This window comes from Lepidothrix coronata, unplaced genomic scaffold, assembly GCF_001604755.1.
Source record: "Lepidothrix coronata isolate B3197 unplaced genomic scaffold, Lepidothrix_coronata-1.0 Scaffold222, whole genome shotgun sequence".
In the NCBI taxonomy this organism is placed as follows: Eukaryota; Metazoa; Chordata; class Aves; order Passeriformes; family Pipridae; genus Lepidothrix; species Lepidothrix coronata.
This window is the reverse complement of record NW_016690402.1, coordinates 561,354-578,012: the sequence shown is the minus strand read 5'-3', so window position 1 is coordinate 578,012 and position 16,659 is coordinate 561,354. Positions and strand designations below refer to the sequence as shown.

The 16,659-nt window shown below is 36.2% G+C and overlaps 1 protein-coding gene across 27 annotated transcripts in view; it reads right to left on the bottom strand.

The window, feature by feature from the left end:
• MYT1L (myelin transcription factor 1 like) overlaps positions 1–16,659 on the bottom strand; it is a 325,160-nt gene that overhangs the window by 49,422 nt on the left and 259,079 nt on the right. For 20 of the 27 annotated variants that reach the window (XM_017833840.1, XM_017833828.1, XM_017833842.1 and 17 more), the window contains 5 exons: positions 10,979–11,226; positions 8,463–8,699; positions 6,665–6,786; positions 6,239–6,301; positions 5,674–5,742 (listed from right to left, as the gene is read on the bottom strand). In XM_017833840.1, coding sequence (XP_017689329.1) covers positions 5,674–5,742; positions 6,239–6,301; positions 6,665–6,786; positions 8,463–8,699; positions 10,979–11,226 — 739 coding nt within the window. The remainder of the gene's footprint in view (positions 1–5,673; positions 5,743–6,238; positions 6,302–6,664; positions 6,787–8,462; positions 8,700–10,978; positions 11,227–16,659) is intronic. The other 7 variants (XM_017833844.1, XM_017833845.1, XM_017833847.1 and 4 more) reach the window with 1 other exon arrangement.

Below are 16,659 nucleotides of genomic sequence, written 5' to 3'. Positions count from 1 at the left end.
GATAATACTTCTGTGCAGATGAAGCAACAATTGTACACCCAGGAACTGAACATCAGAAACACCTCAACTGGAAAACACAGAATGTAGGTAGAGAAATCACTTCAGCAGCTAACCAGATTTCTGCAGAAATAACTGGTTTTATTAGATAAAGCAACTGTATATTGGGAGAGCTATCAAGGTTTAAAAGAGTATAAGTACTGATCAATGTCCAAGAATAAAGTGGTTACCTATCTAACAAGGGAAATGTTTCTATGGTGCTTTACTAATATATCCTACTAATTTTTGTTTCTGGATTTTAAATTTTTCTTTTAGAAGGCCTAGTTTTTGCCAGATGTCTAAAGCAAGGAAGAAGATAGTATTATTTTTTCAGTAATATTTTATTTTATGTATTCTTAAGAATAAAAACAACAGAAGCTTCTCCATTCCTGAGAGGGTATCTCTTCTTCCTAGTTCTTGTCTAGCAAACTGCAGTAAAATCACATCAATAAGAATCAATAATAGGGATTACAGTAATATGCATCTCCTAGAAGCATGAGGTAAGGATATCCTTTCTATCCAGAAAAAAACTGTATTTCATGGAGTAGTTTTTCCTAGAAGAGTTGTGGCTAACAGGGAGAGCTTCAGAGAAGTTCACTTTTCCATCTGAACACCGCTAGGATGACACATCTGGGAACAGGGACACAAAGATGAAAGGAAATTAAGAGAAAGAGTATCAGATGATCAGCAAGAATATGGAAATTAAGGCAGAGTGACACGGAAAAAAGATGGAGGCACAGAAATTCCAACTCACTTCCTTGTGGAGAACATGGAAAAATAGACTGAGCTCCTCACTTTGAGTTAAGAAGAGATGTGGAAATCAAAAAGCTTTCACTGCAGTGAGGGAAAGGAGACTGTACTCCTCCCTGTAAGTGCCATAGGGAAATACCAAAAGACATGCACCACAGAACACAATGACATGAAAAATCCACACAGGTGCTTTGGAACTGAAGAATCGGGCTTATTACAACAGTATTAGAGAATTATCCAAACTTACAGGCACCTACTCGAACTGCAAACCTTTCTGAGGTTGATTCTTTAATATAAGCACTAACGGGATTTTCCGGAAAAAAACTGACCCAAAGAAATGAAAGTAAATGCTGACAATATGATATTCAGTTCCATGGCAGACCAAGCTAATACTTAGTTTTCCATGGCCTTTGAAAAACTGATTATTTTTACATCAAAGTAGCACTAAGTAGAACTAAGGTTGTAATTTTCTGTGAGTCTCTGGTACCGGGTTCTCTGGTTCTCACATTGGCAGGACACTGAGTAGAAATGTTCTCAGCCAGTATGCTACATTTTGTCTGGGATTGATTTCTGATGATCAAAATGTGTCCTTTTAAAAACAATAATTAATTTTAGCTTTGAGCTGTTGTTATTGTTTTGTTAGGTTTGGGTTTTTAAATTTTGTTTTGAATAATATTTAAAGTGCTTCAAAATGTTGCTTTTTAATAGTATTTATAATTCCACAATGGAATTACAGTTTTGAAGTAATTGTAACTGTTAGAAAAAGCTGCTATGATAAGGAATAAATAAGGAAAACTGATAAGAAAAAGCCTCTGGGTAAGATTAAACTGGAATTAATTTATGAATATTTTAATATTGGTAGCTGTCACTGGGTGGGCTGTTAATTGCTTTCCCATCATAGTTAAGCTTAGTCATCAGTATAGTATCCCTACGTCCTTTAAAAATTAGTTACTTTTCACAAGTACTATAAACCAAAAATCTTAAAACTGGAAAAGTTTGGATCCTTCCCAGACACTCACTTCTGCAGAGAGCCTTAAAGCTGTTGGACCTGTTTTGGTTTGGTTTGTTTTTTTTTTTGTCAGCAGCAGTAACTGAAAATTAAAGCAGAAGAAATTCTTTTATTATTTGGAGATCACTGACCACGCTGTGTAACTGCTTTGGTCTGCTGATAAACTATGCACAAAGATTCTCGTGTTTCCACCTGAGCTTCAGATGAAAGTGGAAAATCGGGCAATCTGCATGGTAAACCTGAGCAAGAACCCTTACAGATGAGAAGCATGGGTGGTAAGGAATAATTATGCTGACTTTGGAACAATTTAACTGAAAACTGTAACATTAGTATTCTGGGAGCCAGGGTATGTGGGTGATGGAATCCTGGAGCCACAACTACCAAAAGGCAATACAGTAAGCATAACTGTTAAGCAAAATAAACTTTCATCTAACCTTTCTGGATTCTTATATTACTTAACTGATATTATTTATTAATATTATTTGAAATGTCTGCTATTTTATATTTTAGTTGGAGCACAAAAAGAACCAGTGTGCTAGCAAAATTCCAGTTAGGACGCTGCATTATACAATATTTGTGTGTGTTGAACAATACACAAGGAGATTATGTATTGGTAAAATGTGATATAAAGGCTTTACCAGCATATATGTGATATTTGCCACACGGCAAAGCCACAGAAGTATTAAATCCTTCCAAACTACGCAGCCCAGAAATATGATCCCTATGCTGCACTATCAATTCTTCTACTGCACTATCAACTGTTCTCTGTACCCCACACATTAAGCAAGTATTTGCCAGAAATCTTACAGAGGTTAAAATCTTTATGGAGGACTGGAAACAACTACATTGAAAACATGAACAAGAAATAGAAGATGAAGAGATGAGAACAGTACAGATTGGTAGGGACAGGACAGAAGGGATCTCAGCTTGGGATATAGGCAAAAAATGTGTGTACATTTCCCTCTACAGCCTGGGGCAGGAGCCAAGGTTACTGATCCTCACTACCCTTCTGCTGTCAGAAAATATGTACAAAATATACCAGCAATGTTCCCCACCTCCTCCTGGTGCCAGCCCATGCAGACCACTAAACCTTCTACTGCTATTTGTTATGACAGCAGTCCAGGTCACCTGTACAGCAGATACCAAAAGTTCCCATGGTGGCTGGTGGCCTGACAGAGAGTCAGTAGTATCCCAAATTATGGAATGGCTTCTTATCAGCTTGCTCATTTTAGAAACAAGGAAATTATACTCCCAGACCTCACACATAGAAATATAACAGATGTAAATGAAGTACTTCACAGTTCAAAAATTTCAAAATCAAATTCGCTTATATAGCTTTGGTTTAGCTGCTTTGTGCATACTTGTTACATTTACATGATCACATCTTCTTCCCTCTTAAGCAGAGAACAAGAGCATAAATGAGAGCTGTATAAAGGATGCTGCCTTCCATAGGACTCCTACTTCCCTGCTTTGAAATATATGTGAGAAATGCTAAAATACTTTATTTCTGTCTCTGTACCAACTTCACTGGATGTAGAGACAGAGGACAATAAAAATATAAATGTGATGGAGGCTGGAGATGGGCTGATCAGACAAGGAGCTTGAGACAGGGAATAATGTAGAAAAAATGATGAAAAACAGGACAGAGCAAATGGGCCAAGTGGAAGCTGGGACTTTCGGGGTAGGAGAACGGATGTCTGGCTGTTCTGAAACACTGGACTCTGTCCCACTTTTCAGAGTTCATCCCTTTTCACAAAGGGTCAATCACTCATCATGTAGATCTGCTAAATTCCCACAGCTCCAAGCAAATTCAAGGGTACTTGGCTTTGAGACTATACAGTTCTATACAACGTGAAGAACTCTGACAAATTGAGCCCTGAAAGTATCCAACTGAGCAACTGAAATTATATGTCTAATTTTTCTGGCTTTAAAATGGGGATAATATCAACACTGACTTATGTCAGAGTGTAACTGAAGATGAAAATAAATTAATTCTTTTAGAACTGAGATAAATTAATTAGGAAACACTCCGATGCAATGGTAGGGACAAATGTGTGAGTGAATTAGTAGCTACATCTTCAGAGTGCAGTTTGAGAAAACTGCAGTGAATAACAGACAGGGCCTCACATGGGATAATGAGGAAAAGAGAAGAAATTCATTAGTTGCTTAGGCAGTGATTACTGTCTGCCCTGTGCAATGATTTACTGTTATCCTGTGGAAAAATACATGATCAGAAAATGAAGGCTTGCCATATAATGCAAATGCAAAAGTGAACTGAGTTAAGTAAGCCTGCTTAAAATTCTGGCATTTTCAAATTTAACAGAGTTTTATGTGTTCAATAGGTATAATGATACCTGCTAAATTAATAATTTATGCTAAATGCTAATAAAGAATAGATGCTAAACCTAGAAATATAACTTTAAATTATTTTGTTCTCTTTGCTTAGGCAAAACTTGAAATAGGTAGAGAGAATGGCATGAGACAAAAGTGAGGTCTCAAATGTGTTGTTTTTTTTTTTCTTGGTCTCTAGTAGATAGGTTTGATGTTTCAGAAAGGCAGAGGAGATGTGGTAATTTAAAAAGACAAGTAAAAACTTTATAAAAGGTTAAAGCAGCAAAGTATGTGCTTAAAACATTCACGCTGCCTCAAGAGTCTTATCTGTGTTTTGCTTATGCATTTACATTTCCTCCAATTTCTACCACTTGACCCATCACAACCCAAAATCCAGGTCTGAATCTGAGTTTCTCTGGGGTGTGCATATCTTTCTCTGCTTATACTTAAATGTTTTCCCTGATCTCATTTACATCCCCTTTTGCATATCCCATAGCCTTCTGGCAGCATATACCAGCATGACCTAAGCTAATAATTTCAAAACATTATTTTTGACTGTGTGGAAAAGAATCTAAATTTTGCACCTATTGTTTACATCTAGCAACTAGGGTAGCTAAGACTAGAGAGTAATCTTATTCCAGCAGTTTTCTTATGCTTGCTTTCTTATTTTTTCCATGGTTTACGTCAAGATTGTTTTTTTTTTTTTAATGAGGGTATGTACTGAACTCACGAAATGCTATTTAAGGTACTCATGTATTGTAAAGACAGAATATTTCTTAGCATGGCAGCATAAGCTATCCATTCATACTTTTTCTAACCAATTTTCCTAATTTCTTGTGAACATCTTTCCATGTTAACCAAAGTACCAACTCAGGAGTACCACTATCTCACAGCACTAAGAAATGCTATAGCTCTTCCACACAGAGAGTTGCAGTAGAGTATATGGTGCAGGAAGACAGAGCAAAGCTAAATCTCACGATTCTCTAATGTCCATTGTTCACAATTTTTAGTCCAAAGAAATGAAAAGAATTGTAAAGAATTAATTTTAACTTGGGGAATAACTAAGTAAACACTGAAAAACATAGTTAAATGAGAAAATGCATTAGACTGATAGCAATGATACGAACCTGGGGAAAATTATGCGTTTGGGAAAAACAAATTGTTTTCTCTTCCCTCCAATCTGTGTCTGAGAAACTACAGCACTTTACTGCTTGTGTAATCAGAAGTGTTTCATCAGTCTAATTGTATGAGAATTTTCTGTTCTAACTAGCAAACCAAAGTTCAGAAAAAAACTGAATTCCAGAAGTTCTGACTTTTCTCTATCCCTATATCTAGCAAATACACAAAAGGAAATGCTACATCAACAGATTTATGTATAGAGCCCCCCTGTATGGAATTTCTTTAAGAGACTTCAGTGCATGTTCCAAGCAGGATCAGCCTCTTCTGCAGCAGCTCTCCAGACAGTGTTTCTAATTTCTGATACAACTATACACAATTTTCAGTAAAATAAATATTTATAAAGAAAATATTTGTTCTTTATATCTTACTTGAGTTCTTGTGAGCTTGTGGCCAGCATACTTCGAATGCTTTTGTCAGCCAAGGGACAGCCAGATAAACTGTAAGACATGGCAGGACATACAAGTATGTTAACCTTCTCATTAGCTGAACACTCCCAAACAAACACAACATAAAAATTAAAAAGTAAAAGTTTGTAATGCAGAAAAGCGATGGGGCAAGTGCTGTAATATTGAATTCTGTAATATAGTTAACCCTCTGAATATATTTAGTTATCAACATTACTTCCAAAATTACATACTGTAAATGGTTTGTTTGTTTGTTTGTTTCTCTATGAACTAGTAAAATATAACAAAAATATTTGAGATTCCTGGGTTAACTACTTAAATGCTTAAGAACACTTTGGAAATTTTAGTAATCTATTCAAAAATAAAAGACGTTTATACAACACACAAATTAGCATGCTTTTAAGATCAACATATATTACTCAAAGGGTTAACACATAGTTCAACGTTTTACTTTGACAGCATTGTTGAGGTAAGCTGAAAACAATAAATTGAAAAGACAGAATCCACCATGAAAAAAATGAAGTCACACCTTCTATGTGAGGCGTAATTACCAGTCACATGACCACTCCCATCACACCCTGGTGTTGGACATCTGCCACCAAACAAAAACAAAAACAGCCAAAATAGTAAGTATGTTTAAAAAAAAAACTTTTAAAAGTTTCATTGTTTCCAGTTTAGCTGCAATGACTGCAAGGGGTTTTAAGCATCCTAATCGAAAAGCTGCAAAATGAACCGGTTTAAATGAAAATGGCGTCTCAATACAATATAGCATCATTAAGAACAAGCAAATACACATTAGCTTATCACTTTACTTAACTGGCAGTTTGAAACATTTATATGCTGCAAATGTTGCATGCTCATACTGCAAGGCGTATATGTATTCGTTGGTTTAAAAAAAGACAAAGAGAGAAAAGGTTAAAAGGAGAAAAATAATTTCACCTCACATTATGCTTACGTTATTAAATCCTTTTTGCTCTCTTTGCATTGAGGATATTTGGGTTTAGGACTTGGGATTGTAACTTCACCAGGATACCTTCTTTCTTCAAGTGCCTCTTGGAAAGGATCCAAATCTTCCGGCTACAGGCAAATATATACACATTAATTTCAGCTAGACGAGGTTACAACCTAGATAAAATAATAGTCATCAGGTGGTATCTCCTTCTTATCCCATTCTGATAGAGAAAAATAATGAAATTATTTTACATTCTTTCACCTATTAAACTTTTGAATTATATTTGAATATTTTGATGAAGACTTCACAATATGTGAACTATGTATTTCATTTAACTAGAAAAGAAAAAATAAGGACAAACCACAGCTTTTTTTATAGTTGTCATATTATTTTGCTCTAAAAGACTGCTTTTTTCCCTAAAGTCACCACAATTGAGTGGAAATGTAAAAAAGATGACTAAATACAGTATTTTATGCATCAAAAAGCCACCTTAAATAACATTTTTAAGGATTTAGATAATCTCAAAAATGAAAGAGGAACAATCTTAACATTTACACACAGAATCTCAATCTGGGACAAATCTCAATGGATCTGTCTGGCAAAACAGAATTATATAGTTTGTAATTTACTTTACTGATGTATTCAGAAATTCAAACCCATCTATTTCAGGAATGTAGTGACTGAATGCAGGGATTCAGTGATTCCTGCAGATGGTGCTATAAACACCACAGTAGAATCAGGCAGTTCTGCCTGCTCTGAAAGAATCTGCTGCTTTACCTCACATTTCCTTGACAGTGACAGATTTCCTGCCCAGTCCAATGAAATGAGTAGCAAAACCGTAAGTATCACCAAAGCTAGAATGTATTCGGGGTATCTAGTGAAAATGCCATATTTCAAAGATACTGAAAACAGTTTTACATTTTAATTAAAATTGGCAAGAGATGTGCTACACACAAATGATTAGCCTAATTTTCTGTTATAAGCCAAGAAAAATCAATCTATAGAAGTCTTCAAACAGCTAAATTGAATTGAATGCAGGATTTTAAGATGCATAATGGTTAAGGGTTAAAACCTGATGGAGAAAAGCAGTGACACTGAACCTTGTCAGCAGACATCTTCAGTGTCCTACCTATACTACGTTTCGAAAAGTAATACAAATTCACTAACATATTTTCTCTATTTGCCTCTTCTGTTTAAAGGGTTTTGCTGTTGTCTTGGTATTATGAATCGAAAAGTCACACTGATTTCTAATATCCCTTCACCGTATTCTTGAAAGAATGTATTTCATTACTACAGGCCCTTACACTTAGAGCTATGAAGAGCATGTAAGAAACTCAGAAGATTAACTGAAACAGTTGAAAGTTTACATTACACTCTGCTGCTTTTGTTTAAATTGATTTCTAAGTAACACATGCCTTCAAACACTCAGCACATCGTTTATGGTTTTCAAATTCAGGAGAATATCTTGTCTTCAGAGACGATTATCCCAGTATACAGAGTAACGTAATCTGGATATAGCAAAACGTCTTTACTGCAGAAAATATTTGTTAACAAGATGATGCTGTTAGAAAACATGATTCACATTCATGGTTCAAATGTTGTCTTATGGAACTTAGTCACAGATCAGATGTGTGCCAGAATGATACAGTCCTAAAGATTAACCAGCAGAAAGTACTTTTTGTAGAAAACCACCAGTTTTATCACATATTAATTTTGTTTCCTGTTTCTCTCCAAATTTTAGAAAATTAATGAATTGCCAAAATTAGACTGCAACAAGAACTAATAGATGAAAAAGACATACATTAATCTCTTTGGAATCATCTTCATCTATCCTACTTGGCTTCATTTTAGTGTAGTCCACTGGCAAGTCCCAGCAGTCACCCTCGTTCAGTTGGTAGCACCGGTTATTCATCACGGCTTGCCGTTGTGGGGACATTGGCTCCAGTGGTGTCAAAATGGTACAGCAACCATCTCGCTGCCTCTGCTTGTTCATGCTCAGATCCAACGTCCCATTTTCATCGACTTCCATATCAGGATTCTGTCAAAATAAGAAAAATATTGTTAATTTGGCTTCAGTAAACCACTACCTCTTCTTCAATCTGACTGCCTAGCAGAGTGATAAAATGCTTTTCCATTCCTGTATAGATTGTAAGCATTGAGCCCCCTCCTACACATAGCATGATGCTGTTACACAACATTAATGCTGTTAAAGTAGATTTCTTCCTGAATGGCTAATCTGATGTTTTTGGGGAAAAGGAGAGAGTCTTCAGTCCCCCTTCTGCCAAACAGCACATAGGTGCAAAATCCCTTACATAAAGGAGAAATCTGTAAAGGTACTTTCTTGCCATTGTCTTTATATTCTTGATTTATTCTGTCACAGGTAAGTACCTATGAGGTAACATTTGCATAATTCTTGTTCTAAGTCCTGACATCTGTCTGGGTGATTGGAGTAACAAAAACCAGCTAGCATCAAATAATCTTTGTTTCTTTCTTTCTTTAACATTACCACTCAATGCTTGAATAGATAACATCAGAAAATTAAACAGGGAGGTAGGGTACCAATATAAGTCCTTTTAGACACCATTTGCCAATGAGGAAATGCATTCAAATTTCACAGCTCTTTCCCTGCAGATGAACAGGTACTAACATTTCATATATCTTTCTTGATAATAATTTGTACCAATTTCTGTGACAACTGAGGTACTGTGAAAAATGGGGCAAGTACAGGCTCTGACTTTTTCTTTTGCAGAAGTGAACAAGGGTTGTCTATTATACTAGCTGAGGAGAAATAAGAATCTTAAAATGAACACAAAATGAAAAAAACTAAAGGCAGATAAAACAAAAATGCCAACAAAGAATCCGTCATCCTTCCGAAAATGAAATGTTCCATGAGATATTTGGTTTCAAAACTAACGTGAATGTGATCAACTCCTTGTATGTCTGGTGACTTTCCCTCCTCTTTAGTAATAACAGAACTGCAAGAAAGCACTGTGAATGCAAATCTCTCTTTCTGAATTACTGCCTTTTGTCAGAGCTTATATCTAATTGCTGCTGCCAATTTAATTTAGAAAATACTTGTTTTTCTTCTCAGATTCATTCCTTCAGTCTCAATATAAAGTGACACATTAGGAAAGAGGCCCTTTCTGGTTTAGACACAGAAGATTTTTAGCATTTTATTCCAGCTTCTCCCATCATGTTGATATAGAGAACAATTGCATTTATTTACATATGAGAGATTTCCCTCTTGAACAGTATTAAATAAATTAATATAAAAAGCAGCATTTGAAAACAAAGTTTCTCACCATTCTGGCTTAAATCATGATTATTACTAATACCTACTGCTACAGGTTTAATTTGTTATGAATGATCGAGGGGCTTTACACGGTAAGGGGAAGCAAACCTTTGCTAAATGTAGAAGAACAGAACATGTCTGCCAGCTCAAAAGCTCTCTACAAGCACAATAAAAATGTTTCCTCTGCACTGCATCTGTCTGCTCAGCCATCTAGTGGTCTCCTCTAGGCAGCACTGTACTGTTTGCTTGTGCATGTTAAATACTTATTTCTGAACAGCTATCAGAGCCAGAACTTAGAAGTTTATAATGAAAAAAATAATCTTATCCCAAATATTTAATGAATGTTAATAGAGCACTGTTTTTTCTTAATGCAGAAATCTTAGTGACAAAAGCTTTTATTTGTATCTGTACAGCCATTTTATAATATACTGAGGCTCTATGAACATACAGAACATTAGTGACCCTGCAAAACTGTTAAGCACATTTAAAGTCACCTGCATAGATTTGTTCCTTTCAAATGTATTATGCAGTGACTTAAGAACTGTGATATCATAGACAGGCAAGAAATTGTAGTACACAGTAGTATGTCTGAAATTTGTACTAAGTCTTACAATCTTGGGTCCCATTCGTGACTTTTAAATGAAAATACAGAGTTGAATCTTAATCCTTTCACAAAATCTATGAATTGAACTATTTTAGCAAAAAAAAATAATCAGTAGTGCAAACAATACCATTTGAGCAATCCAAACATCTTTTATAATTATAGTAAGAGAGAAATCAAAAAAAGGAGCACATGCTATTAGTATCATCCTTTCATAAAACCATTGGGGTTTCCTGGGATACTTGTGAGCACTTTATATCTTTCTTTTTTTTTTCCCTTGCTTTAGCAGAGCCACCAGATTATGTTAATTTCGAGGAGGGAAAAAAGGTAAGATGTACTAAAGCTATTCTTCTCTCTATCAGGGCCACCGAGCAAGTACAGTTAAGAGAAATCTTCATCAACAAACAGAATTACTAATTTTTACCCTCGCACAGAGATCCTGAGGCTTAGTGGAGAGGTTCTGAGGCATCTCCCTGCAGCGAGTGGAGAGATTCAGAATAGCAGTAGCAGCCATGTGCGCTGCCTCCATGTCATGAGTATAGTCAAAGCTGCTCTTGCTGCAGGTACTGCTGGCACTGCTGCCTCCACCACAACTCATATTGCTGCTGCTGCTAGGGGCATAACTGCTTGTTGTGCTGCTGGTTGGACTTGAATTCTTACAGTAGCGTTTAGCTGTGGGAAGAAATATGACAAGGATGACTCAAAAGAAGGAGCATTCTGCATAAGTGAAGAGAAAAACAAACTGCTGGAGGTGAAATTTATAATGAGGAACAGTAACCAATGCCAAAAAAAAAAAAAGCCCGCAATAAGACTGATGGCTGTATTTTTTGATTTCTGTCTGTGAGTTTTTTATGCTACATGTGTGAACTTGTATGAAATAATCTCCTGTAAAAATCTGCATGATGTGATCATGAATCGTTCTGACAAACAGGCTGGATTTAGAAAAAAAATAAAGACACAGAAACACTGCTTTTACCCCACATATATAGTCAGACATAAGGTACAATCTGCTTAGCTCATTCATTTTTATTAATGACAGGCAACGTAACACTACAGAATCTTTTCCTATTTACATAAGCAAACCGTTAATTTAAGGCCTAGACTCCCCAGAGCTATTGGAGATCAAGCCCACCATAAGGCTGATGGGCTTGGCCTCTGGGCCACAGTGCCACCCATATGTCCTCAAACAGCCCATGCTTCCTAAAAGCTTTTTTTTCTTCCTACGTCACAGGCAAGTCTTATGGCAATGGTCATCACAAAGGAAAGAAGCACTACAGAAAAGAAAAGGTCATTGTCACGTGTGAGTTTTACCATGACTTGCACAAAGGCAGAAGCAGTGGCTGTTTAAATGGCAACAAGTACAAGTGAAATGTCCCCCCCCTTCAAACAACCCAAGCACCTACAACTCTTCATAGCAACAGTCTCCTGACACCCCTTCCTGCTCACACCGAGGGCAGCAATGCCCGGCTGTACTCTGACCGACAGAAGCCGCAGGAGGTCACAGGAGAGCCAAGGCACTGACAATGCTCATGTCCAGCCTATCTAAACACAAGGCAGCACTGTTGCTGCTTTTAAGTAATGCTCTTTGCAGCCAAAGGTATCATAGCAATAACGGAAAACAGCCCTATTAGCCCACTTATTTCTCCAACCCTCTTCCCAAATGAACTGTTTTAAAAGTGTTCATAAAAAACGCAAGAAAGTATGAGCTCACCTCCAAAATCTAAAAGTTTATGTATTTTCATTAAAAAAATAAAAGTCAAGGTCAGAGGATACATACATGCATATTACAGCAACTATTTTCCCTTAAGATGTAAATGTATACTGCAGAGATCATATCTTATAGCAGAGTGTAACAATAACCAACTAGCATGCTGATTAGAGAACTTTACAAAAAAGGTCAGGCCTTAGCTAGAGCTCTTCCGTGATGGGCTCCATTTAAATGCCAGACTCTTCAGTTGTATTTGTTGGAGCAGACATACATATAATAATCTGCTCCCATGAGCACAGCCCATTTGTGAACCACAGGCTGCTTGGGTAGGCAGGCAGGGTTCAAAAGAAGAATCTGAAAGCAAAATATCTCTGCTAGAGTTTATGTCATTCTCCTTTCTCTGAAAAAAAAATCATGGCGTTATTTTTACTGCAAAGGAAATAGTATTTCACTTAAATCATAACAGATGGAGTTTTCTCAGGAAAGCCACATAATGCACAGGGTGTGATTTTTTTTTTTAAATGAAGTGAATGCTAAATATTGATCACATTTCTTTGTTTTGAACACATAGTAGCACTACTGTAGCAGGGTATCCACTAATAATAAATTTGTGAATTGTTTCTCAAGAGTTTCATTATTAATATAGTAGTCAGTGGTGGTTTGAGTAAAAAATCAGCATTTATCCATTGTTACTTTGTTATAGTATCCAAGACATGCAAGAATTTTCCTATACTTAAGGAAGGAAATAACTGAGTAATTCAGTTTCTACTGTGTTAACACAGCAAGCACCCAGTACCACTTGTCAAATTAGAACTTGTCAAATTAAAAATATTTTTCAAAATACATATGAACAAATAAGACTTATGTCATTTGCAAAAAATGTTAGTCTTGTTATAGTAGGTCACATTTAGACAGACATAAGAGACATACTAAATGGGAAATTATATATATCTATTTGAGAATGTGTGCTAAAGAAAGGGAGGGAAGGAGGTAGCTTTATACGTAGAACTAACCATCAAAACCTCATGCAGGCTCTGATATGGACTCCTCTGTGGCCTTGGTCAAACTATAATATCCCTCAAATTCATTTTCCCTATAAAGAGAAAGTTGCTTCTAAAATTTAGTTGTGTTGTGATTCAATTGCAAAACACTTTGAAGATGTAAAGTGCTATAAGCATGCTACACAATTATCAGCTTTCAGATGACCAATAATTTAAGCAAAACTTAGAGAGAAAAGGCCATGGTTATTTTAACTTTACTGTAGTTGTACATTTGAAGATGAGTCACATAACCCAGACTGTTCATCACATTAGTTTTTTAGGAGAAACAAAGATCATCAATTTCTAATTAACTAAATCATGCTGTTCACTAATAAAGGGAAAGCTGCATTGTTTCAATAACAGATAATTCTGCTTGATACATCATCCACCCCTGAGGCACCAGGTTTTGGAAGCTCTGCAGTCCATCTATGATTTGTGATTCGGAGTGAAACCAAATGTGGAGAACACCTTTCCCATCAGACACAGGTCTAACCAGCTGCATACCCAAACTGCTCTTCCATCAGACATCCCTGGGGGCTGATTACAAAGAACCTCTCAAAGTCTACAGGCTTCTTTTACTAATTAACAACAGAGGAGTGGGAGAGACCCCAAACACATAAAAGCCCAAAGGAAGGTATTTGGAGTGGAATTCAATTCTACCCAAGCACCTCCATCCCCAATATTGTCTAAATACTGAATGTATTATGTAAATTAATTACAGTTTCAACACTTTTTCCTGACCCATTCATTATAGGCTTCCTCTGAAGGCAGAGGAAAAAAATAGGGAAAAAAAATGATTCTCCTCCTTCTGAGCACTGCAGAAGGAGATTAATTAAATTGGAGACAGAAAGACCCAGGCCTATTGGTGGAATGAGAGGAACTCCTGCTATTAACTGATCAACACTGAAGGTGTTGCCACCACCTCTGCCTGCTGTGTCCAGCTGTTCTTATCTTTATTACCATATACCATAAGCCCAACATCCAATACACTGTGAAACTGGTTTCAAAGGAAAAACAAGCCCACAAATACAAGATTTCTCAAGAATGATCAGATCATCCCACCCAACCGACAGTTGGTTGGGTATACATTTTCTGTTTGTTTTTTAGTAAAGCTTACTAGAAAAAAAATAACAAGGAAACAAACCAAAGGAGCTATTTATGTTCATGTCACTCACTGTACACTTACTGAACATATAATACCTTTCTCTGATGATGAAAATACAGTACTAGCTGATAATTAAAAAAGCATTGAGATATGAAGTTATTGATTTTTCATATTCTTGGACTTTTTGTCTCACAGTCAGGACTAAAGCACTGTTTACCTGCACATTTCCCGCAAAACCTTAGGCTTACTTTCAGGTTTTTCAGAACTAAATCTGCTCTAATATAAACATGTTTGGCTGACATACATAATAGGTATGCACTCTGTACCTCCATAATGGCTATAGTAGCCAAAATTATTTTTTTATACACAAATATAAAATCACCTCTAAATACTTTAAAGTTTCTTGAGAAACAGTGGCTCTTTTAAGTGAAGAGTTTCTTCCTGAAATCTCCTTCATATTCAGTTATTTACAATAACTGTCAGCAAAATCCTTGATCTATTCAAATTCAGGGCCAAAACTTTGACTAATTTCAGTGTGCTCAGGATTTCACTTCATCATTCTAAGAATTCTACTGATTTTCCTGAGCCAATTTAAGGCAAATATGATGGAGTACTTACAAAATTTCGGAGAGATGTGAATCCTAAAGATTTGATGAAAATCACTTATAGCGTGCAAAGAAAACTAAAATTAGGCCCCACCTCTGGGACCACTTTGTCAGGTCTGTCTGGCCAAACAGCACACACATCACTTGGAACCAGATGCAGTGTGTGCTGCCTCCTGCAGAGCCAGGAATATGGAACAAATCCATATGGAATTAGCCTTTCTTTGGCAAACAACCTGGTCCAGCTTAAATGGGCTTCAGTTGTTCTGAGCACACAAGAGCCCCTTATACTTGCTATACCAGCAAGTATAGTGTATACATGAATCACATATATACAGTGTCCCACAGTCCTCTCTGGCTCACATTACTGAGCAGTGAAGCAACCTCGTCCCAGTCTTATATCTAAGTAAAATTTCTATTTATATCAAAGGAAGATAAGTGTATAAATAAAGTCAGTGAGCCCTATCCCCATAGGCTTTTATTATTTAAGGCTTCTGTTAAACTTTTGCTCAATGTTACATGTATTTTTAAATTCTGGTGATTTTGAAAAGAAAGTAGAGTTCGTTATTATTGGCTGAAAAAGAAGCCTTAAATTACAAAAATATGTATCAGTTTCCTAAGCATCAGTAATGTGATCTAAAAATAAGCTTTTTCACAGGATCCTCAACAATACTCTGATTCTTTCCTTTCTACAAGAGCAGATAGAATATATATACAACATTTAATATCTCATTTACCTTATATTAATGTACACTCATTACTTTCCTAACCACAGTCTGAGTCAGTGCTATACCTTTAATCCCATTCAGGCCCTTATGATACAGACATATAAGATGAAGGTACGAGAGAAGGAAAAAAAAAGGCACTTTTACTAAAAAGTAGGTTGGCTTTCATGAGCCTTCTCCTTTCTGCTATAGTGCAAGAACATGCCTGTTGATTATATGAGAAAGCAAAATATCCAAAATATCAGACATATGAAGGCAATAGGTGTAGCAATTTTCCCCTTCTCCACTTAACTAATGTCAGAGTCTGTGTTCAGGCAACAACATAAATTGTTGTGTATAGTATATTTCTTTCTGTGTTCCTAAACAAAAATTTGACACCTGCCTGAAATTTCTTATGGCAGTCAGTGAATAGTATCAAATATTTTAACCAAAAAATAAATTGCTAGCATTCAAAAAAAAAAAGAGAGACAAAGGCACAGTTTACATATATATATACACACATATACAATATATATGCATATATAAATGTATTGCTTGAAAAATTCCTGATGTCCTCAAAAGCTACAATCCAAATTCCCCTTCTTTATCCTGCTGTTCATTTTTCTCCTCTAATAAAAATCCTCTTGCCCGACTGACCCCATCCATCTCCTGAACTGAAGCAAATTTCAGCCTACTCCTAAACATGTTACTTCTGTTAGGTTTTCAGTGAATCCAACTGGCGTATTTATGAGGACAAAATAAGCAGAAATGCCTCATTAAGTAAGTAGCAGTGATTTCTGAAGTGCAATGAGACCCAGGTTTTCTACTTCCATATCCCCACAGAGCAAGTATGTTATCTTTATGGGTTACCTGAACTACTGTACAGAGGCGAAAATCCTGATGTGACCCTTGAGGCCAGGACTCCCAGACAGCAACATAAGGACTA